General features: G+C 66.6%; 2 protein-coding genes across 5 annotated transcripts; one reads left to right on the forward strand and one right to left on the reverse strand.

The window, feature by feature from the left end:
* Positions 1-302: 302 nt before the first annotated feature.
* VASP (vasodilator stimulated phosphoprotein) lies at positions 303-18,131 on the reverse strand. 3 transcript variants are annotated; one of them, XM_059719184.1, is made up of 13 exons: positions 18,051-18,131; positions 4,644-4,815; positions 4,110-4,278; positions 3,724-3,787; positions 3,440-3,495; positions 3,126-3,343; positions 2,286-2,413; positions 2,121-2,181; positions 1,834-1,882; positions 1,604-1,694; positions 1,247-1,322; positions 1,089-1,146; positions 303-803 (listed from the first exon to the last, which is right to left on the reverse strand). In XM_059719184.1, exons 1-13 carry the CDS (start codon positions 18,083-18,085, stop codon positions 766-768), a joined length of 1,215 nt encoding a protein of 404 aa, XP_059575167.1. In that variant the 5' UTR covers positions 18,086-18,131; the 3' UTR covers positions 303-765. The 3 variants fall into 3 exon arrangements, with proteins under 3 accessions (XP_059575167.1, XP_059575168.1, XP_059575169.1); XM_059719185.1 differs by having other exon boundaries at positions 1,604-1,649; positions 18,051-18,120; XM_059719186.1 differs by lacking the exon at positions 18,051-18,131 and adding an exon at positions 7,311-7,422.
* Positions 7,574-16,934, forward strand: RTN2 (reticulon 2). 2 transcript variants are annotated; one of them, XM_059719181.1, is made up of 11 exons: positions 7,574-8,551; positions 8,977-9,021; positions 11,450-11,494; positions 11,888-12,373; positions 12,653-12,907; positions 14,694-14,901; positions 15,190-15,328; positions 15,865-15,934; positions 16,146-16,192; positions 16,371-16,429; positions 16,664-16,934. In XM_059719181.1, the coding sequence occupies exons 1-11, from the start codon at positions 8,392-8,394 to the stop codon at positions 16,704-16,706; spliced, it is 1,557 nt and encodes a 518-aa protein (XP_059575164.1). In that variant the 5' UTR covers positions 7,574-8,391; the 3' UTR covers positions 16,707-16,934. The 2 variants fall into 2 exon arrangements, with proteins under 2 accessions (XP_059575164.1, XP_059575165.1); XM_059719182.1 differs by lacking the exons at positions 7,574-8,551; positions 8,977-9,021 and adding an exon at positions 10,241-10,493.
* Positions 18,132-22,234: the final 4,103 nt, after the last annotated feature.

Consider the following 22,234-nt stretch of genomic DNA (forward strand, 5'->3'; position numbering starts at 1 on the left):
CACTCTTCCCCCAGGGACTTGGGGAGGGGTGGGGCAGGGTGTGCAGCTCCAACCAGCCCTATCACTGAGGGGCCCTCAGATGCTGCTGGGGAGGCCCAGGTAGGCCCTGGTGCCCAAGTCTGTCATCTACTCCCCCCCTCCCCAATAACCAGAACCCAACTGTCCTGGACCCAGGCATCCTGGCACACCCCCCACCATGCCCTGCCAGTTGGGCCCCAGGTCAGGTGCCCTGGCATCTGTACCCACTTCCAGAACTCAGACATCCCTTCCAGCCCCTAACATCTACGAATCCTGGCAGCAGGTGCCATACAAAAAGGCAGGTTTATTGAACTCAGGCCAAGGCCCAAAACCCGTGAAATCAGTAAAAAAACAAAAAACAAAAAAAAAAAAAACAAAAACCCAAAAACCGTATAAAAGAGAGAAACAAAGCTGAACTCTCGGGGGAGAGGGGGGACCCAGGCCCCACCCTCCATGCTAGGGGGGTGGGGCTGAATTAGCTCCACCTGATACCAAGGGGTGAGGCAAGGGGGGGGTTCTCAATCCCACCCCAGGCCAGGGGGGTGGAAAGGCCTCCCCAAAGCTATAAAACAACCGAACCCCAAAAAACCCAATGCACCAGGAAAGGGGGTAGGAGTGGGGAGGTGTGGCCCTGTCGGCAGGGAGGGGGCATGGCCCCACCCCCAGGGCATGGCACTCCTGGGACAACCCCCAGGGGGTGCTGAGCCTGGGTAAGGCACCACGGGGTGGGGGGCAGGGGGCTGCACCCTAGGGGCCTCCACGCTTCCGCAGCTCCAGCACGAATGCTGTAGGGAGAGAGATGGAGCAGGTCAAGCACAGCCACACAGCAGGACCCCATGGGGGGGCCCAAGTGCCAGAACCCAGCCCCGTACCCCCCTCACTCCTCCCCCCCGCACCCTTCCCTGGGGCTCAGATACCTGGGTCAATGCTCTGGCCCCTGAGACCATTACCCACCCCACCCCAGCTCCCCAGCCTTTTCCCATCCCACCCCAAGACCAGCCCCCTGACCCTTCCCCCGAAGATTCGGCCCAAACCATCCCCTAGCCCTAGGCATCTGCCCCACCACTCACCCTCAATGATCTCCTCTTTCACCTTTTGCAGCTCCCGCCGCACCTCCTCCAGCAGCTCCTGGGGAGCAAGGACAAAGTGAGGCCTTGGCTGTGCCGCCCCACCCACCCCAGGGCAGTCCCCTCCTCCCCCACCCCATGTACTCCCCCCCGCCCCCCACCTGTTTGACTCGCTCCAGGTCTGAGTCCTCCGCGCTGGGTGGTTCCATGCTGCTCACAGGAGCAGCTGATTTTGCCCTGTGGGGGGGGGGGGGTCGGGGGTCATGATAAGCAGTATGGAGCTTTAGGGGACCTCCCTCCCCATGCAGCAGGGACCATCCCCTCAGCCACACCACTGCCCCCAAATCCCCCCCAGCCTTCACACAGAGGCAGCTCCGGCACTAGGTCCCAGTGAAGCCACTGGGGATCTGAAGGGAGGAGACAGCACAAGAGGCTGGCTGCTCTCAGGGAACCCATGCCCCAGGGGCCAGAGGCTCCAGCCCCCTCACCACCCTGCCCCAGCTCCCCCAGACCCCCACCTGGGCAGCGTGGTGCTGTTCTTCTCCCACGGCCGCCGGACCAGGTCTGCAGAGACATGTAGGTGAGGACAGGCTGCTGGGGGGGGCACAGCTGACCCCCACAATGGGAACCAGATTGGGGGGAAGTGGCTTGGGTCAGCAGCAGCTCCCCCCAGACAGCACTGCTGCCCCTCACACCCACCAGGGCCCCCAGCACAGACGGGCTCCACCCCCACCCCTGAAACACTCACCGGGCTGCTGGCTGGGGGTCCTAGTCCCTGAGGCCTCAGAGTCATCTTGCTGGAGGGAGACAGAGCAGGAGAGGGTAAGCAGGGCAGGGTCACCCATGCCTCACCTCCTGGGCAGGGATGGGGAGCATGCCCCCCTTCTGCCGTTGCCGGGAGAGCTAGAGGGTGTTGCCCCCTCAAGAAGACCTCAATCCCAGGGGACTATGGACCCAGCCAGGCTCCAGCCAGGGAAGTCAGCACACCCAGGATTGTGGGAGCGGGGCGGAGAACCGGAATGGGACAACACTCACACTTGAAACATCCTCATCTCTCTTTGGAAGGGGCTTGTCACCCTGCAGCGTCGCCTTCCGCCTGGGGGAAGCAGGGGTCAGCCATGGCCTGGGGGATTCCCCCCCACCACCCAGCCTGAACAGGCCCTGGGGTGCTGGGTCTGTAGCCCCCTCCCCACTACTTACCGCCGGGCCAGCATGGCGTTCATCTCCTCCATGAGCCCCCCACCACTGCCACCCGTGCTCCGGGGGGCTGAGCCGGGGCTGCCACTACTGCCCCCACCCCCGCCTGGGCTAGCACCATCCTCCTGGGGCTGGCACAGAGTAGAGGTGTCAGGGCCCCTGCCAGGGTTCCCCTGGCCAGTAGCCAGAGCCCCACCTTAGACTTGCCTACCCAGCTCCTGCCCCCACACCTCTACCAGTAGGTTCCAGAGCAAACATGCAGTTGCCATGAAGTTCCCATTCCCCCTCCTGGCCTGGCTCCCCCTCCCCACTCTCTGCCACCTCATTCCCCCAGCAGTAGGTTTCAGATTAAACCCTCTATTGCTATAAAGTTTCCACCCCCAGCCCCGATACCAAATCTGCCCCCTGCTACTTCACACCTGCCATCATTAGGTCCCAGCGTTAACAGGCAAGCAGTGCCATGAACTTCCCTCCTCCCCCACAACCAGCCTAGCCCCACTCCATTGCCTCACCAGTAGGTTCCAGGAAGCACATCCCCATTGCTGGTCAGTTCCCATTCTCTACCCCTCCACTCCAGCTCCCCTCCAGCCCCTACCACCATTTTCCCCATTAGTAAGTTCAAGCATAAACAAACATTGCCCTGAATTCCCCTTCCCCCCCCCCCCCCCGACTCCAGACAGCCCTCACCCCACTCCCTTGACAGCAGGTTCCTGAGGAAACAGATCCCATTGCTTTGAAGTGCCTGTTCCCCCTCCCACCAAATCCTTCCATCAGTAGATTCCAGAGCAAATACCCATTGCTGTGAATTCCACCCCCCCACCGCATGTGTTACCCCCTCCTCACCTTGCCAACTTTCCTGAGTTTGGCCCCTGCAAGGGCAGCTGCAAGACCAGTGCCCCCACTCCCACCCCCTGCACCAGGGCCCTGGGTTGCAGGCAGGGGGGGTGCAGGTGGTGGCCCCCCCCCAGTAGCAGGGGGAGGACCAGGTGGGGGGGGTGGCCCTGGTGGGGGTGGAGGGCCAGGCGGAGGCAGGGGTCCTCCTGAAGGGGGTTGTGGAGCTCCTGTGGGGAGCAAGGCAGAGAATCAGGGTGGGGCCCAGGGTGTGGGGGGGAGGCATCTGCTCCCCCACACAGCCCCCACCCCACACCCAGACCCACCTGTGCCTGGGCCCCGGCGCTCTGGCTCCACCTGCTGCTGCGGCTCCATCTGCTGCCTAGGGGTGGGGGTGTCACCAGGGTGGGGGGGGGCACAGACCCCCCCAGCCCCTCCCTAAAGATGGGTGTGTGGGGGGGCAGTGGAACCAGCCCCTCCCCAAGGACCCTGACTCAGACCCAAACTCCCCGACCTTGCAGAGACCCCCAACACCCTATCCCCCAAGGCAGTGCCTGGACCCAGGGTCCCCCCCAGCAGAGGGCAGGGGCAGCAGTGGGGGGGCAGGTACCTTCTCTGTGGCTCCATCTCCTCCGGGCTGGGGCCGTTCGGGGCCAGCCAGGCCTGTGTGGAGCCTGGGGACATGGGGGTGTCAGCTGGGACCACCACCCCCCACCACTGCCCTTTACTCTGCCCCAGCCTCCCACTAGCCCTCCCACGGGCAACAGCCCAGTGCCAATCCTTGACCCCCCCACTTGCCCCCAGCCGGGAACCCAGGAGTCCTGGCTCTGGGGCCCCTCTGGGGTGGGGGGGGGGTTACTGCCCCCTGGAATGACTAGCCCCCTCTTCAAGAACCCCAGAGCTGCCCCCCCCCACAGCTCTCCACCTCAAGGAGCCCCAAACTCCACCCCTCCCTTCTCTCCAAAGGAACCCAGGAGTGCAGGTCCCCCTGCTGACCAGTGTCAAGGGTAGCGAGTGCGCCCTGCATGGCGGTGGCAAAGGCAGCAGCATCCTCCCGAGTGCAGAAGCTGAGCCCCCAAACCTGGCGGGCATCACGCCACTGGTGGAAGCTGGCAGTTGCCTGGTTGTAGCGCAGCCCCCGGACCAGCGCACAGTTCATCACCACCTGGGGGGAGCTAGACACCTCAGTTCCCAGCACTAAAGGGAAACTCCCCTCCCAGACCAGCTCCCTTTCCCCAGCCTCTGCCACCTTTCCCACATCAGTAGGGTCCAGAGTGAATGCACCCCATGGCTCAGAAGTTTCCATTCCCCACCCCTGAGCCCAGCTCCCCCCAGCAAGCCCCTGACCTTGACTCCCCGTCCACATTTGCCCAGCCCCGCCCCACCCACCCCCAAGAAGCCCTAGGCTGCAGGGCCAGGATGCCTGGGTTCTCAGCTGGAGGTCAATACTGTCTGCTCTTGCTCCCCTGATCACCCAGGCTGAATAGTGCAGGGCCCAGACTCCTGGGTCCCCTGCTCCTCCTTGCCTACCTGCTGGTCAGGCTGGATCTTGCGGGCCACAACACGGAAGGCACCAGCCGCAGGGCGGTGCAGGAGCTGCACGTGGCTGTAGGCGCTGGACCCCGACCCAGCCGTGACCCATTTCTTGTTGGTATCATCATAGATCATCACCGTGGCCCGGGCTGAGCACAGCACCGTCTCGCTGGATGGGGTGACGGGAGGGTGAGCATGACCCACCCAAGGGACCCCCTCCAGGATCCCTCCCACCCAAACCCAAGAAGGACCCCATCTCCCTCAGTGAAATGGGGAAACTGAGGCACCGAGGGGGAAGGCAGGAGGCAGGTACAGAGCCCAGGCATCCTGGTTCCGCTCCACCCCCCACCTGCTCTGCCAGAGACAGGACAGAACCCAGGCATCCTGGTGGCCACTTCCCTTCCAGCAAATGATGGAACCCAGGCGCCTGGGTTCTGTCCCTCCCCCGCTGCACTAGCTTGGGGCTGAACCTTATATGGGCTTGCTGGGAGCTGGACCACCCCACCCCAGCTGCCCAGACAGCCCCTGCAAACCCCTGCTGCCCACATGAAGGACCCCCCCCCCCAACTAGCTCCCCCACACAGGCCCCTCTCCCAGAGGTCTGCAGAGGGGTGGGCTTTCTGCTTTGGGTTGGGGGGAGAGACCCCTGCCCCCGAGTTCCAGTCTGGGGGGAAGCCTGGGACCCTGGTATCCCTCCCCTACAGGCCACAGGGCACTAGCAGCTATGGCAGGGGGGTTGTTTCCTCCCCAGAGGCCAAACAGGAACCAAGTCATGGCTGGGACAAGTTGCCGGCCAGGCCACCCCCCCTCCCTCCCCCGGACTCTGCCCAGGGTGAATGGAGGCTATGGGTTAGGAGTGAGGGGTACTGGCAGGGCTGGATGAGGGGCATGGGGCTGCGGATCAGGAGTGAGGGGCACCAGGTGCTACATAGCTCCCAGCCCTGGCGCTTGCCCCCGCCCCCCCTCCAGAGAGCAAGGCGGAAATGCCGGCCACTCCCACAATCCAAACAGGCCTGGCCCTGCCCACCCCGCAGCCCAGCCCAGCCCAGCCTCCCCCACATCCCTCCAGTGTCCCCTGGAGCAGCCCCCCCCCTTCCTGCCCCTCCCCAGGGGCAAAGGTTGAAGGTCGTCCCCCCCTCCCCCTTATCTCCAGCAGCATTAGCCAACCTGGTGATTGCCTCAGGCTCTTGCCCAATGGGAAGGGGAAGAGGGGGGGCAGCCCGGACTTCTGGGTTCCCGGAGTACCCCCCTCGTTCCCTTCCCCCATTGTCTCGGGGACCCTGCTCCTGCCTGGTTGGGAGGGGTGATGTGCGCCCCTGCCACCCTCCATGCTAGGGATCTTCGCCACCCCCTGCTACCCACCTCCCACCCCGGGGCAGGAGCAGAGGCAGGAAGCACCTGGGGGGGAGTGGAGGAGGGGAGTAGTGACTGCTTCCTAATAAGGGCAGGTTTGCAGGATGGGGCAGGTTTGCCTGGTGCCAGCCATAGGGGAAGGTCAGACCCCACCCCAGGACAAGACATGCCCCCATCCCCACCCCCCCTGTAAGGGGATCCCAGCCCCCTACAATGCAGCCGCTTCTGGGGAGGACAAGCCAGGGGTCAAGGCTCCCCCCCATCCCAGGCAGCTCCCCTCCCACTTACTCCTGACTCACTTCCTCCCTGGCACCTTCCTGCCCCTGCCCACCCCCCCCCAACTCAGCCCAGCTGGGGGTGGGGGGGCAGGGGGCTGCAGGTCAAGAGTGTGGGGTACCAGCAGGGGGTCGGGAGTGAGGGGCATCAGGGGGCTGCAGGTAATGACAGACACCAGCAGAACGGTGGAGGGGGCAGGGTGTTGCGGGTCTGGAGCAAGGGGCACTGGGGACCCCAGAAGAGCCGCTCCATGCCACAGGGACCCCTTAATGCCCATGGCTCGGGCAGCCAAGGGGTTAATTGCCCCCCCTTTGACGGGGGGCGGGGGCAGCAGCCTGGCAGGGAGACCAGGAAGGGCCAGGGCCAGGCCGGAAGTCTGATCCCATTGTCCCATGCAATGGAGGGGGGAGAGGGGGGCAGGCACCAGGTCAGAGCCTCCCCTGCTGCCCCCCGCCTTCCAAGGAGGCAAGAATCTCCCCGCAGCTCTTGGGGGGGGGGGGGGGGGCAAAATATCTCCCTATGCATTGGGGTTGCTCTAGGGTTCACCTGTCACCTGGGAGGAGGGCAGAGCACCTCGCCCCCCCCCCCCCCCAAGGGCTGGGGCAGGAAGGGCAACTGAGGCACCGAAGCCCAGCGGGGTCCTCCAGGGGACCTAGTTCCCCTGGCGGAGGTGGGCGCAGGGCAGGGTGGGGGCATCCCTTCCCCCCAGAAGGGATCTCGGACCCTTCAGGGCTAGAGCTCCCAGGGGCGGGGCTGCCTGGCTGCGGGGGGGCGAGATCTATGGCCCCAACTCCTATCCTGTCACCCCCCGCGGGCCCGGGGCAGGAAGGCACCAGTTGCCCCCACCCACCCAGACCACCCCAAACCCAGGAGGGGGTGCAGGAGGCCGGGACTCCTAGGTTCTTTCCCCGCGCTGGGGCGAGGCAACGAGCGCGCGATGTGGCATTGTGATGTCAAAGACCCCGCGCGTGAGGTCATCGCCGTGACGTCAAAGGGGGGGTCCTACCCATAGCGGGGGCGCCGCCCTGCACCCACCTCATGGTGCCGGAGGGGAGCTCAGTCCCGGCCACGCCACCCCATGCGCCGGGTCCGGCTCCGGCGCCCGCGGGCCGCCTCGACCGCCCCCCACAATGCACCGCGCGCCGCCACCGCCCTCTTAAAAGGGCAATTGGGTGGGGGTCAACCCGGACACCTGGGTTCCGCGGTCGGAGAAGGGTAGTGGGGAGCGGCGGCGGGCACAGACCTCCTGGGTTCTTTCCCTGGGGGTGGGAGGGTCCAGTGGTTAGAGCAGAACAAGGGTGGGGCTGGCTGCCCAGACTCCTGGGTTCTCTCTCCCCAGCTTTGGAGGCAGGTTTAGAACCGGGGGGTTGGGAGCCTGGACGCCTGCGTTCTGCCCCAGCCTGGGCTGGATAAGGGGAACTGGAGGAGGAAGCCCCGGGCGAAGAGGAAGCCGAGCTGCCCCGGAGCCCCGCGAGGGGTGGGGGTAGGGCGGTACCGCCCGCAACAGCTCCTGGGGGGGCGACCCCCCGCAAAGCTGCGAGCTGGTGGACACTAATGGAGCCGGGAAACGGCGACCGAGCTGGGGCGGAAACCAGGCGTCCGGGCTCCCCGCTAAGCCCCCAAAACCTAACCTGCCCCCGCCCCCTCCCCGCTTTAACCCCGTAGACTCCCATTCTCTCCTCCCAGAGCCGGGAGAAAGCCCAGGCGTCCTGGCTCCAGCCCCCACTTCTCTAACCACCCCCCCAGCTAGGACACAACCATGGGGGGGGCCGGCTCCTGCCCCCCCCCCCCTCAAGTCACATCCTCCATCCCGGCACTGGCGGGGTGGCAGGTTTGAAGGAGGTGGGGTGCCCCAGAGCCTGGCTCTGTAGGGGGACCTGAGCTCGCCCCCAGTGGCCCTCTTCCCCTCCCCCCTGCCCTCGGGTCCCAGCACAAGACGTGCCTCCTGGCCTGGTGCCCGCGGTGCCTCCTGCCCATCGCCCTGAGGCTCCTCCAGGAGCTCCGGCTGGGGCACTAGAGGCTGTAATCTGGGGCTTCTGGGGGGTGCTGGCCCCCACCCCACCATCCACTAAGCACTGCGGTCCCCTGCACCCCCTGGTGGCAGCGCCTACCTGCCATGAAGCCACTCTCCATGGAGCCCAGCTGGGTTGGTGGCTCTAGGCTGGACACCCTTGAGATTGGAGCCCGAGTCAGATTTGCTCCCTGGCTTCACCCCAGGAGTTGCCCACCAAACACCACTCACCCCTTGTGCACCCCAGAGCAGGCTGAGCAGACAGGTAAGCCATGCCCAGGATACTCTGGTGCCAGGCCTGGATGCAGCCAGAGCTCTTTCTCCTGGTCCCTGAGACCCTGGGATGTGGGGAGAGGGAGCCTGGCTCAGCCCCACGCTAGCACCACTGCCCCACACACTTGCTCTCCCTGGGAAGGAGACATCCCTGTGCCCCAGCCTGGCATGTGCCTGGTGCCTGTGGAAGCTTGGGCTGAGCCACCTACACCCCCAGCCAGGCACCACCTGCCCCCACCATCCCTGGCCCTAGGGGCAACAGCGCCCCCACAATACCCTGATGAGCACCCCTAGTACATGGTCCAGGCCACATGGAATTCACTGCCCTCAGCTGTGACGGAGGCCTGGACCCCCAGAGCAGGCCTGACCCCTGCTGTGGCCCCCAACCAACCCCCACATTTCTGTCATCTCAAGCAGACACTGCTGGAGTCTTCCAAGCTTTGAGGCATCCCTGCTGGGCAGGTGGGTGCCTTGGCTGCCTCTTCTCCAACTCTTGGGAGCCAGTAAGTTGTTGCAACATGATCCCTCCTGTCCCCTTCCAGAACCAACTGCCACCCCACCCCCCCACCCACTAATAACCACAGCCCCCACAGGCCCCTCTCACCCAGGCCGGGTGCTGCTGGGTAGGACCCAGGCCCCCTGTTCCTTCCCCGAGCATCGGGTTGGCACAGGGGTCCCCCCAACCCCACTCCCCTCCCCCTCCTGGCAGGATCCGGCCTTAATGCCTAGAGGGTGCGGGCAGGGCTTTTTCTCAGCCTTGCCTTGCCCTTGCCTCAGCCTGGGGTGACTGGACCTGCCTTCCTCCCACATGCCCCATTGCAGAGAGCTCACACGTGGGGGCCTGGGCAAAGCAGTGCCTGGCCATAGCAACACCCACTCTGCCCTCCAAGCAGGGCAGCAGTGCTGAGAGGTGGGGGGGCTGGACCTGGGGCTCCTGTTCCTTGCATGGCGGGAGGCAGAGAGGGGGGTGGTCAGGTCCTGGGGGAAGATAAGGGGGTTGAGGGAGGCTGAGTGGAGACCGGGGCTGGAGCAGGAGGGCCCAAGGGGGATGGGGGTCTCTGGGGCAGTTCGGGGGGGGGGGAGGTCCCAGTGCCAGAGCAGGACCCAGGGGGCTGTGGGGGCTCCAAGGCCATTCCCTGTCCCAAATGCCAGCAGCCCCTGCCATCACGTGCCCCCCCCCAGGCAGCTGCAGTGGAGCAGGGGTGTCAGCAACCGCTGGTCCTGCCCACCCCCACCAACACACACTCTCCTGCTTCACCCTGGGCCCAATCCGGGGTGGGGGCACTGGGGCCTGGCTAAGGCAGGTCCAGGCCCCACTCGAGGGGGAACCTAGCTGCCAGCAGCCGCGGCAGGGGAGCTAAACCTGGCTGGAGGAGCCGCCCCACAAGTGCGCCCTCCCCTCACCCCGCTCCGGGAGGTCCAGGCTCTCCCTGCACGGGGGTGGGGGGCACGGCCCTGTTGCCATAGAGATAACCCTGCACCTGATGCTGGGGGCTGCCGGAGGGGCAGGGGGCGTGGCTCGGGGCTACATGTCCCCCTCCCCCCCACGTAGGAACCACCCCCCTGCCCCGCCCTTAACCCCTGCGAGCCTGGAGCCGCCTCCCTGTCTCCAATCCTGCCTACACCCGCCCCTCCTCGCGCTCCGCCCGGCCCCCCGCACACGCCTCCTCCATCCCTATCCCTGCGTCCTCCCGCCGGCTGCAGCCCGGCCCCGGCCCCCCCCGCCTTTGTCTGCGCCCGCCCTTGGCAGCCGCCTGCTCCGCCGCAGCCCCCCGCCCCCCCCGCCCGGATCGGGGCCGGGCTGGGCCGGGATCGGGGCCGCGGGGCAGCATGGTGCCGGGGCCATGAGCGCCGGGGGGCAGCGCGGGCCGAGCCCCATGCCGGGCGCTGCCGGGCCGGGGCCATGGGTCAGGTCCTGGGCTTCGCGCACTGCAGTAGGTGCCTGGTGGGGGGATCGGGGCCTGGGGAGGGAAAGGATCGGGGTCCGGGGAGACCAGGATCGGGGCCTGGGGAGGGAGAGGATCGGGTCCGGGAAGACAAGGATCTGGACCCCAGGGAAGGAAAAGGATCGGAGCCCGGGGGAGGGCAAGGATCGGGGCCCAGGGGGATGGGAGCGAGAACTGGGCCCAGACTGGGCACCCCTGGGCCAAGTGGCAACGCCTTGAGAGTGGAGATGGGGGGTGCGGGGATCGGCCTCAGACGCTGGGCATCCCCCCTCCCTCCCCCCGTCCGAGCCAGCCCTGACCCGGGGGAGAAATGCGGCTGAGACCTGGCAAACTCATGCAACCCCCCCACCAGCTGGACCCCCCCAGAGCCCTCCCAGGGGCTCCCACACTCCTGGGCCCAGGGCTGAGGCTGCCTGGGGTCCTGCTCTGCCAGCCCTGGGGCCAGCCCCCCCTCCCCCTTCAGGGGGTAATAGCAAGGGGGGACTGTCCCTACCCCACAGCCCATAGCCCCCCTGCCCCCATTGCCCATTGCTGCTTCCCCCATGGCTCATTGGGGGGGGGGGGGCAGCAAGACCAGGTCCATGGGGCCCTGGCACCAGCCCAGCACCTCCATTAAGGCCTCTGCTCTGGTGCCCAGGCGGTGTTGTTTCCCGGAACCGGGCACCATTGGGGGAGGGGATGTGTCCCAGCTAGGTCTCCGCTGCCCAGGTCCTGGCTCCCCTGATAGCAGGCCTGGGGGGTGGCATCTGCCCGGGGTGGGCCTGCACCAGCCTGTGTGCCCTGATCCGGCCCTGATTAGGCCCCCTGCCCCAACCTGAGGGGCTGGAGGAGGGGGAGCAGAGGCACGTAGGGGGTGGGCTCAGGGTGGGGCGCTGTCCTCTGTCATTGGTGCTGGTTGCAGAGGGGGCAGCAAGGCACTGACCCTCCACCCCCATCTCTTGCAGAAGAGTCACCGTCCACTGCCTCCACCACCCCCGACTCCACTGATGGTGAGAGCCTGCTTGTGGGGTGGGGATGTGTATCTTGTGTGAAGCGGGGATCACTGGGGTGGGAGGGAAGGATCCCTGGGTGCTGTACTTGCGGGGGGGGGGGGGCTGGAGGAGGGGCGGCCCTGCTTGGAGGTCCCTGCTTGGAGGGATGCCCTGGGCAGGGGGTCCCCATTTGGGGGTTTCTGGTTGGGGGGGCCCTTGCTGAGGGGTGTCACTAGAGCAGGGGGTGCCCTGCTTGGAGGGCCCTGGGTGAGGGGTGCCCTGCTTGCAGGCTCGTGGGGTTAGGGAGGTGCCTTGGTGGGGAGGGTCCCTCCTTGGGAGTGTGCCCCAGTTCCAGACAGTGGCACTGGCCCCTGATGCCCGGGCACCCCATGATCCCCCCCCATTCCACAGGTGGCACGGAGTCAGACTTCCCTGAGCTGCAGACGGCACGGGAGTTCTCAGAGGACGAGGATACAGGCTCGCTGGGCTGGGCCACGCCACGGGAGCTGACCTTTTCCTACATTGCCTTCACCCCTGGGCATGATGCCAGCCCACCCCGTGATGCCCGCACCCGCCGTGACTCTGGGGCCCGGCGCCCACGGGGGGGGCTAGGGGCAGGGCCAGGCCCCACCCCCCCCCGGCCCGAGCCCCCAGGCCCAGCCCTGGGTGACAGCCTAGAGAACATCCCTAGTCTGTGCCAGTCACCTGAGGGGGAGCGTGGGCAGGGCCTGGGGCTGGACCCCTTCTCGGCCTGGGATGCCCCCCTGCGTTACACCAATGACCCCGAACCCCTGGAGCCGGGTAACAGCCCCCCCCCCCAGCCTCAGCTGGTGCCCACCACAAAGGCTACTGTGGATCCTGGAGCCACCAAGGTCACAGAGGCTGCAGCTGGTTCAGGTAGGGACTCAGGGGCTCCAGCCCTGAACAGGGCACTGTTGGGGGAAGCTCATAGCACTGGGTTCCTAGGGGTGGCACTGTTGGAGGAAGCTCACAGCACTGGGGGCCCAGGCAGGGCACTGTTGGGGAAGGTCACAGCACTGGGGGGGGGGGAGGGACCAAGCTTGGAACTGCCAGGGCATTGCTGGGGAAAAGCATGCAGTGCTGGGGTCCCAGGCAGGGCACTGTTAGGGGGAAGCTTGCAGCACCAGGGTGCTAACCCTGCTCTGTCCCTGGCAGAGACAGCTCTTGAGGTGGCCCCGGGGGACCTCCAGCTCACCCCCGCCTTAGCCCTCCACCCTGCTGAGGGCACCCCTTGCAGGGCTGAGGGCACCCTGTCCTCCTCGTGCACCCTTGAAGGCCCTGGCTTCCAGGGCCCCTGGGATGCCAAGGACCCGCAGGAGGAGAAGGCATTTTTGGAGATGGAGCCAATTCCAGAGCAACGCCTAGAGGAGCTGGACCAGTCAGGGAACCCCATGGAAGCCTACAACATGGGTGAGCCACCAATGAGGAGGGAGCAGCTGGGGCAGGGCAGGGGCATTGCAGCTAGGGAGGCAGGGCACTGTTGTGGGGAAGCTCCCAGCCTAGGGGCCCTGATCAGATGCAGACATGATACTGCAGTGGGGAAGTTCGTAGTATCAAGGCCTCTGATAGGATCCTGGCAAAGCATTATTTGGGGGAAGCTCACAGCATTGAGGTTCCTGATTGGACCCCCCACAGGGCACTGTTGTAAGGAAGTTCACAGCATCAGGCCTGTGATCGACTGCATGCAAGGCACTGCTGTGTGGAAACTTGCAGCACCCTGCTGGGTCATGGGGGCTAATTATACCCCCAGCCTGGCAGCCCCTGCTTCCCTCCCCCCCGCCCTGGGATCCAGCAGCAGGGCTGCCTGCAGGGACGGGAGGAGGGAGCCCTGACACAATGCCCAAAGAGGCCCTTCATCCTGCCATCATGGCCCCCTGGGGACAGGCACTCCCTGCCCCCCTGCCATGCTGTGGCTGGAGGCCATGCCTGGCCCCAAGATGCAACTTTGTCTGGGAGCGCTGGGGCCACAACAGGAGCTGGGTGGGGCTGATGGGCAGAACCAGGGGTGTGCGTTGGCCCCAACTCCTGGGTTCCTGCTGCTCCTGTTCCTGCTGCAGGGCACCCCCAACAACACCCTGGGGCACTGCCAGGGGAGAGAGTCCCACTGCTGGCTATCCCAGAGGCCTGGCTTCTCATCCCAGCCAAGGGATGGGGAAGCAAGGGGACGTGAGTGATGGTGGTCAGAGGCAGTTGGGGGTCCAGAAGGATAGACCCCAGGTTCTAGGCTCCTGGCCTGGCCCCTCAGGGCTCACCCTGCGGCTCTGTGCCCCCCTACCCACAAGGGGGTGCAGGCAAGGCCAGGATTGGCTGGCTATAAATAGCCCGGGGGCCCCTCCCTCCTCCCGCCCCCAGGCCAGGCTCTGTACCAGGGGCTGAGGGGCCTGGAGTGGGTGCTAGGAGCTGGCCTGGGCACTACAGGCTGCATCGCAATGGGCGGCAAAGGTGGGACAGGGTCTAGCCTGTGGGGCTTGTGGCCCTAAAGTTGGGGGGGGGGTGCTGGGATGACAGGGCTGCGGGGAGGTGGGGGGAGGGGGCTGTGGCCCCCCTAGAGTGGGTCAGGCCAAGGAGAGGGGCCTGGGGGCCAAAGAGTAGGGGTGGGGGTTGGGGTGGGGATGAGGGGCCATGGATCAGCATGGAGGGCCCTGGACCCCCCCAGGTGCCTGCCCCTCCCCCGCCTGGCACTTGGGCCTGTCAATTAGGGGTGGGGGAGGGGAGCTGACAGCTGCAGGCGCTGTCCCCCTCCCGCAGCTAAACTTAGCTGCCCCCCACCCCAGGAGGTGGGGACCCCTGGGACCCTTAAAGGGACAGCACCCTCAGCCAGGCTTGGGTCGGGGTGTGCAGAAAGAATAGGAGAAAGCTGGGTGGGCACTGGTGCACAGCCCAGCCCTGCCATTTCCAGGCCCAGTTGCCAGGCACCTGCCCCAGAGCTGGGGCCCTGCCTAGAGTGGGGCAAGGACTCTGGAGGAGATACCTGTGCTGGTGGGTGGGGCTGAGCAGGGCAGCCTGGGGGTGGAGAGGATGTGGCGGGGCTGAGCCTGGCAGTGGAGCCATGGGGGCATTTGGGGGGCTGTTGGGCACTGAGGGGAGGTGGGGGGGATGTGGGGAATGAGCCTGGTGCTGGGGTAGTATGGGGGGCCAAGCAGGGGCCAGAGGCCATGGGGGTGCCTGGCCTTGACCCTGCCCCTCCCCCTGCCAGTGCTGGAGCTGGTGCTGTGGCGGGACATGCGGGCCTCGGGGATGGTGCTGACTGGGCTGGTGCTGGCGCTGCTCTGCTTGGCCCACTTCAGCGCTGTGGCTGTGTGCGCCTGGGCTGCGCTGGGCACCCTCAGCATCACCCTCTCACTGCGGCTCTACCACATGCTGCTGGGCGCCCTGCGGCCTGGCCACCGCCCCAACCCCTTCCAGTGAGTATCGGGGCCCCGACACTGACCCCTCACCCCCAGCACCTCCCAGCAAGTCTCCAGGGACCCCTACCCCCACCACCATCAGCTAGTCTCTGGGGGCCCCCCCACCACCATCAGCTAGTCTCTGGGGGCCCCCACCCCCTTCCAGCTACTACATGGGGACCCCCAGCCACTCACCCCCAGTTCTGCCCCTGCCCTGGTCTCCAGCCCCAGGCTCCCCCAGCAGGGGTCACTGTGGGGGGCAGAGGTAGAATCTGATTTGTTGCTGACCCCCTTTCCCCGCTGCAGGCCCCTGCTGGACACAGATGTGTCGCTGTCCCCAGAGCAGCTGAAGCATGTGGCTGAGCGCATAGGGCAGCACATGGCCGCTGGTGCCCGTACCCTGCGCCACCTCTTCCTTGTCGAGGACCTCGTGGACTCCCTCAAGGTGCCCTCGCCCCTGACCCCCAGTAACCCCCGGTGACCTCTGGGAGGGTCAGCTGCCCTCAGGACGTACCCCCAGGCTGCCCCCTGTGACCTCACACGAGGGCTGTCCCGGCAGGGGTGGGGGTGTGAATCCCGATGCTTTGTGGGGTGGAACAGAGCTGGATGGGGCAGCACGGTGTGGTGACTCCACACTGCTGCTGGCTTCACGTCCAGCCACTTGCCACCCCCCTCCTCGCTGCCAAATCTGCCACCGGCTTCCTTGTGTCTGGGGGCGGGGACCCGCACAGGCTGCTTTGCCCTGGGCCCCACACCCTGCTCAAGTGGTCTGCCTCACACCCACCCCATGGGCAGAGACAGCCCCAATCCCACCCCCGGGGCTGAATCCATGCCAGACCCTGGTATCAGCCCCATCCCTTCCTGCCCATGCTGTTGTGCCAGGGCCTGATCCTGCCCCCAACCAGGCCCTGGATAACCCCCACCACAGGCCCTGGGTTAGGGTAGGAGGAGCTGTGCTGACCCCCCATCTTGCCCCCTCAGTTCGCCTTCCTGTTCTACATCCTCACCTATGTGGGTGCCGTGTTCAATGGGCTGACACTGCTGCTCATGGGTGAGAGGGCACTGGAGGCAGGGGCAGGGGGGCATCTGGGCCCAGTGGGAGAGGGATGAGGGGAACCATGGGGGAGGGGGTGGCATGGTCTGGCTGGGGCTGTGTGCAAATGGGGGGGAGCTGTGTGAGGGCAGGGTAGGGAGTGGCCCAGGCAGGGAGGGCAAGGGTTTGGGGGGGCATGGCTTAGTCTGATTGTCCTGTTCTCCCCCAGGTGTGATAAGTGCATTTACCTTCCCTGTGCTCTACCGGCATCACCAGGTGAGTGTGTGCACATGTGTGCATGTGCAGGGTGGGGAGAAAGCCTTGAAGCAGAGGGCAGATGAATGCCAGTGTCCCTGGGGGAGACAGGCTGCTAGCCCTGTGTCCTGCTATCTCAGGCAGGGAGGGGGTCTCCAGGGGCTCCCCACCTGCCTCACCCCCAGTCCATCTCCTGCAGGCACAGATCGACCAGTACGTGGGCTTGGTGAGGAACCAGCTCAGTCACCTCCGAGCCAAGTGAGTGCCGTGGGGGGGGGCTTCCAGCACTGCCCTCCCCCCCAGAACAGCACCCCTAGTGCATGGGGGCTGCCCTGCCAGCTGGCAGGGGGAAATGAGGGGGGTCATGTGTAATGCAGTCCCCAGTGGGGGCAGGGATGAGGGTAGGGACTCCCAGGGGGCAGGAACAGGGTTGGGAGCCCCAGGGGGGCAGGGCAATGCCCCGGCATGTGACATGTCTCTGCCCCCCTCCAGGATTCAGGCCAAGCTCCCAAGTGCCAAAGCAAAGGCAGAATGAGCATCCACCCTGCCCCGCTCCACCTGAACCCCCTCTGCTGCCACCCTGGGCACAAGTTGCCCATGGGGGGATGCTTGGCGCTGATGGGACGGGGCTTACCCAGGGATGGGCTGGGGATGGGGGCAGCTTGGTGCTCCGGGGCACGAGCTGGGGCAGGAGCCACTCCCTTACCCATGCCCACCCCGGCTGTGTGGGGTTTACACTTTAATAAAAACTCTTGTCACAGAACCGGAGTCCTGTCCATGGAAAAGGTGGGGATGGAGCTGAATACACCGCATTCTTCTCCCCTAGCTGGGAGGGAAGAACCCAGGCATCTGGGTTCCCATCCCCAAAACCCAGGCATCCTATCCCCATTCCCCGCCCCCCTCCTGCCCCCCCAACTGCTCAGGTTAGGTGCCCCTCCCCCGCAGCCTGGTGCTCAGAGGCTGCTGTGGCTCCCTGAGACCCCTGTCCTGGCAGGGGGGAGCAGTGCCAGAGGGGTCTGGCCAGGACTCCTGGGTTCTGTTGTTGGCACCAGGCAGGTACCTCAGAGGCAAGCTACAGTTGGCCTCCCTCCACCTTCCCCAACCCCCTCTCCATCTGCCCCGGGGTGTGGGAGCTGATTGGGCACCTGCCTGACATGGGAGGGGGCAGCCAGGCCATGCTGAGGAGGGGGTATCAGACAAGGCCTGAGCCCTGATCCTGGGCTGGGGAGTGAGAGATTCCCCAGAGCCATGGCTGCCCTAGAGGAGGACTTCCTCCCTCCCCTCCTCCCCCATGAGCCATCCTCACCCCAAGCAAAGTGAGGGAACCCAGGAGTCCTGACTCTCACCCCCACCCCCCTCATCCCAGACTAAACCACCGCAGCCCACTCCCCTCCCAGACAGGGGATAGAACCAAGGCGTCCTGGCCCCCACCTCTCTGCCCTTCCTGGCTCACCTGGGCCAGGCTGTGGCCCTCACCCTGAACAGAGGCCCCAACCCCACTCCTGGGGCAGGACTCCTGGGTTCATTCTGGGCGGGGAGGGGTGCCCCTGTTTCGCTGCGCTGGGCCGCACGGTGGCGCCTCCGGCCCGGCCAAGCCTCGGGATCCCGCTTCGCATGGGGGGGGGGGCAGCAGGGCCAACCCTAACCCAGCCCCGCGTCCGCCTCCTCAACACCCAGAGCCAGTGGGTCAGCGGGGTGCCGGGAGCCGGGACTCCTAGGTTGCAGCTGCAGCTGCAAGAGGTCTAATGCAGGAGGATCAAATCCATCCCGGTCGCGGCGGGAGGAGGGGCCCTGGGTCTCTTCAGGCCACTGCCCCTCCCCGCACCTGCAGGGGTCCCCAGCCCGACCCCGACCCCTATCGGGACTGCACAGCACGTACCCCGCATCTCCCGCCCTGAGTCGTGCCCATGCCATCGGAGCCAGGCCTGGGACCCAGGGGCTGCATCGATCCGGCGTGAGCAGAGACCTGGGCGCCGGGACTCCTGGGTCCCCCTGCCGGAGAGGAAGAGCCTGATCCAGTCGGGAATCCCGGAGCCCCTTCAGCCCTAACCCTAGTCCCAGCCAAGGTCTCGCCGCCCGCAGGCGGCTCCGGCCAGTCATTCCATGCAGGGAGTCTCCAGCAGAGGAGCTCTGCTGGGAGCGGCGATGAGCCGGCAGGGAAGGCGTTAACGCGGGGGGGGGGGAAGAGCTACCCCCCCCAGCCTTGTAGGACCCAGCCCTACCCAACCCTTGCATCGATAGGCGTCTCCAGCCAACCCCGCCCCTCCCCTATAGAGGTCCCAACCCTGCCCCGCCTCCACAGCTATAGGGGTCCCCAGCCCGGCTCCTACCCCACCCCTACCAGGTTCTGGTCCCGCTTCTCCTCTCTCCCTCCCCTGTAGGGTCCGGGCTCTGGCACACCCTCACCCCTATACAGTCCCACCCACTCCTCCACCACACCTACAGGACCCCTCACCCACACCCGTCTAGGCTCTGGCTCTGCCCTTCCCCCACCTCTACAGGGCTCGCGGCCCTGCCGCTTCCCTGCCCCTATAGGGTGCCGGCCCCGCCCCGCCCCACCTCTGTAGGGGTCCCTAGCATCCTCTCCTCCATATCTATAGGTCCTAGTTCCGCTCCTCCCCTATAGGGCCCTGGGCTCGCCCCTGCCCCTACCTGGGTCGCGGCCCGGCCCGCACAGCCCGCCCCCCCCCCCTCACCAACCCGGCCGTGGGTCTGGGTCCCGGCCGGCGGTGCTGACGCCGGGCAGCCCCGCAAGGCAGCTGCCCCCGCGCTATTCTTAGCGCCGCGCGGCTAAAAATAGCGGTCGAGGCCGGGACTGACGCCGCCGAGCGCAGGGGCTGAGTCAGCGCTGCGGGGCCGGGCAGGGCCGGGCCGGCCGAGCTGGGATGCCTCGGTTCCGCGCCTGCGTGGGGAGCCGGGTCGCCTCGGTCCAGTCTCAAATGCAAGGGGCAGGGGCTGGACGCCTGGATTCTGTTCCTGGGCGGGGGATAAGGGCCGGGACGCCTGGGTGCCATGCCTGGGGGTGGAGGCCGGAACGCCTGGGTTTTACCCCTGGCCCTGGGAGGCGGGGCTCCTGGCTCCAATCTCATGGGGGGGGCAGGACGCCTAAGTCCAGCACTTGTAGAGGAGGGATAGAGTTGGGGGCGGCCAGGACGCCTGGGTTATTTTCTTGGCTCTGGAGGACTCCTGGATTCTCCAAAGAACCCTCCGCCCGGGTTCCCGGCAGCAGGTGCAGAACTGTGCCCCCGCCAGCCCTAAGAATGGGACCAGCCAAAACCGCGGGGATCCTGGCCAAGGCCCCCGGGGCTCAGTGTGCTAAGTGTGTCCTACCCAGGGTGTGACCCCCTCCAAGGGCACATTCAGGCCCCCTGCACCTGGAGAACCCAGCCCTACCCCACCAGGCTGAAAAGCATGGAGCTGGGGTCTCAAAGCCAGCCCCACCCCCCTCGCCCCCAGCCGTCGGCTTGGCCCCTGCTCCAGCATTGCCTCCACCGCAGATACCGAGTGCCCCCACACCCCACGCAGGGGGACAACCTGTTGGGCAGGGGAGGGGGTGGAACCCAGGAGTCCCAAGGCCCAGGCACATGAGCGCCCCAGAGCAAAGGCTGCCCTAGAGAATGCTGGGAAATTTCCACCTCATCTGGGCTACATCGTGTCATGTCTCAGGGCAGCAGGGCTGGGAGCTATTGCGCCCCCCCCCACTGGCTCGTGAGGCTGGATGGAGGGGGTCCAGCATGCCTGGCGGGGAGGGGCTGGGGCTGCCAGGCAGGTACCAGGCCCCTGGACTCTGAAAGCAAACCACCTATGAGTTCCCAGGCCCAGAGCCCCATGGCTGGGCACAGCCTGTGGGAGCACTGGCTCCATGCCCCCCTGCAGCCAGCTGGGGCATCCTAGCCTCAGACACTGGCCCCTGGTGTCCCCGTCCCAGGCTCAGAAATGTCCACACAAGGGGTCCCCACCATCTGATCCCCCACTTCCCTCTGCAGCTCCTCACACTCGCTCCCCAGCCCAGCACGGGCAGCTCCATGGCCTGGCCAGGGACCCTCATAGAGCCACATGCCCTATGAGGATCCTCTGTGATGGGCACTGAGTGACAACCAGACTCCTGGGTTCTCTCTCCTGCCTGCTGGACTGGCTGAGGTGTGGGGCCTGGGGCTGCCCTCTTGGCCCACCCAAGTTGTCATCTCCCTGTGCCATTCTCTGTGGGTTGTGGCATTCTGGGCAGGGCTGGCCCTGCATTTGGGGGTGGGGGGGGGGTCTGTGATAGGGCTCCCTCTATGGCTATCCCCCCCCCCCCCCCGCCGCGCAGGGGCAGAGTAGGTATCTGGGGCAGCGCGACTCTGCTTTGGGATCTCTGCAGATAGGCACAGGGCAAAACCCATCCTGGAGTCTGGCCGGCAGTGGAGAGAATGTCCAGAGGTGCCCCCCCCACCCTGCCCCGTAGCTCTGCTGCACCCTGTTATCCGTCTGTCCGTCCTTCTTCACATGTTCCCCCCTCTCCCCTGACACATTGAGGAAAAGGCTCGGTACTCCCCACATGGCCGGCTGGCGGGCGAGGTGGTGGCAATGTAGGTGCCCAGTCCCCCGCGCAGGGGAGTCCTGGTGCATCCGCACGCCCGCAGGACAGCCTGGTGCCCGGGGTTAGAGCCTAGTGCCGGGCGGGAGAAGCCCGGGGTCCAAGCTGTGCAGCGGGGCAGCGAGGAGGAGATCCCAGGGCTCCCTGCATGCCCAGCGGGAGATGCTCGGTGCCCCGGTTCCTGGTGAAGAGAGATGTCCGATGGGGGTCCCTGCAGGAGCCCTGTGCTGGGTGCAGGGGAGATCCTGTGCCCGGGGAAGGGGCGGGGTGCATGTCCAGTGCTGAGGGAGGTGGATGTCTGCTGCCCCGGGGTGGGGGTGGCTGCATGCCCAGTACCCACTGCTCAGGGGGCTGGATGATTGGTGCCCTGGGTGGGGGGGGCGGTGCATGCTCAGTGCCCGGGGATGGATGCCCAGTGCCCAGGAAGGTGCATGGTGCATGCCCAGGGAGTACATGTCCGGGAAGGGGGGGGGGCGGGGTGCATGCCCGATCCCCAGTGGGAATGCATGCCCGGTACCCAGAGAGGTACATACCCGGTGCTGCATGCCTGATGCCTAGTCCCCGGGGGAGGGTGCGTGCCCGGTGGTGCATGCCTGGTGCCCGGGGCGGGAGTGCATGCCCGATGCCCGGGGGGGTAGGGGGGGGCATGCCCGGTGGTGCATGCCCGGTGCCCGGGGGGGGGGGGGGGGTGCATGCCCGGTGCCCAGCCCGGTGCCCCCGCCCTCTCCCGCTTCCAGCCGCGGCCGCTATTTTTAGCAGCTCCGAGCCAAGCCCGAAATAGCGCGGCCCGATATGGAGCGCGATGGAGTCACAGCTTCCGGCACCGACGTCGGCGGCCGCGGCTGGGCCGGGCCCTGCGCTCACGGCGCCCGGGGTCTCCGCGGCCGGGGCGAGGGGCGGTGCTGAACTCCCCCCCCCCCCCCCCCCGGCTCTGCGCTGCCGCCGCCTCGGGCAAGAGGCTGCTTAAGGTGCGGGGAGGGGGGCAGAGGGGCAGCCAGCTGGAGGCGGGGGGCAGGGCCGAGGGCTGCGCTGAAGCTGCTTCTGGGGGGAGGGAGAGGCAGGGGGTTGTGTGTATCGGGACCCCCTCCACAAACACTCTCTCTCCCCCCCCCCGCCCTCTCTCTCTCTCTCTCTCTGCTGGAAGGCAGCTACTTCTAGGGTGGAGCGAGGAGGGGAGTGGTACACAGGGGACCACCCCCCCACACTCTGGTGCTGGAAGGCAGCTGGTTCTGGGGTGGAGCCCCGGACTGTGTACACAGCCCCCCCCCCCCCCACGTGCTGCTCTAGGGGGGAGCTGAACTGAACTGGGGGATCCAGCTTGGGGACAGGCGTTGGGTAAGGGGCCCCTGGAGACACTGTGGTGCTGGGGAGGGGGCGGTTTCTCCCAGAAGCAGTAACCCCCCAACCTCTGGGGCAGGAGCCAGAGGCTAGATCTAGGCCCCACACTGATGCCCCTACCCTCACCCCACTGGCTCTGACAGCCAGGT

Source organism: Alligator mississippiensis, chromosome 15, assembly GCF_030867095.1.
Source record: "Alligator mississippiensis isolate rAllMis1 chromosome 15, rAllMis1, whole genome shotgun sequence".
NCBI classification, from domain to species: Eukaryota; Metazoa; Chordata; order Crocodylia; family Alligatoridae; genus Alligator; species Alligator mississippiensis.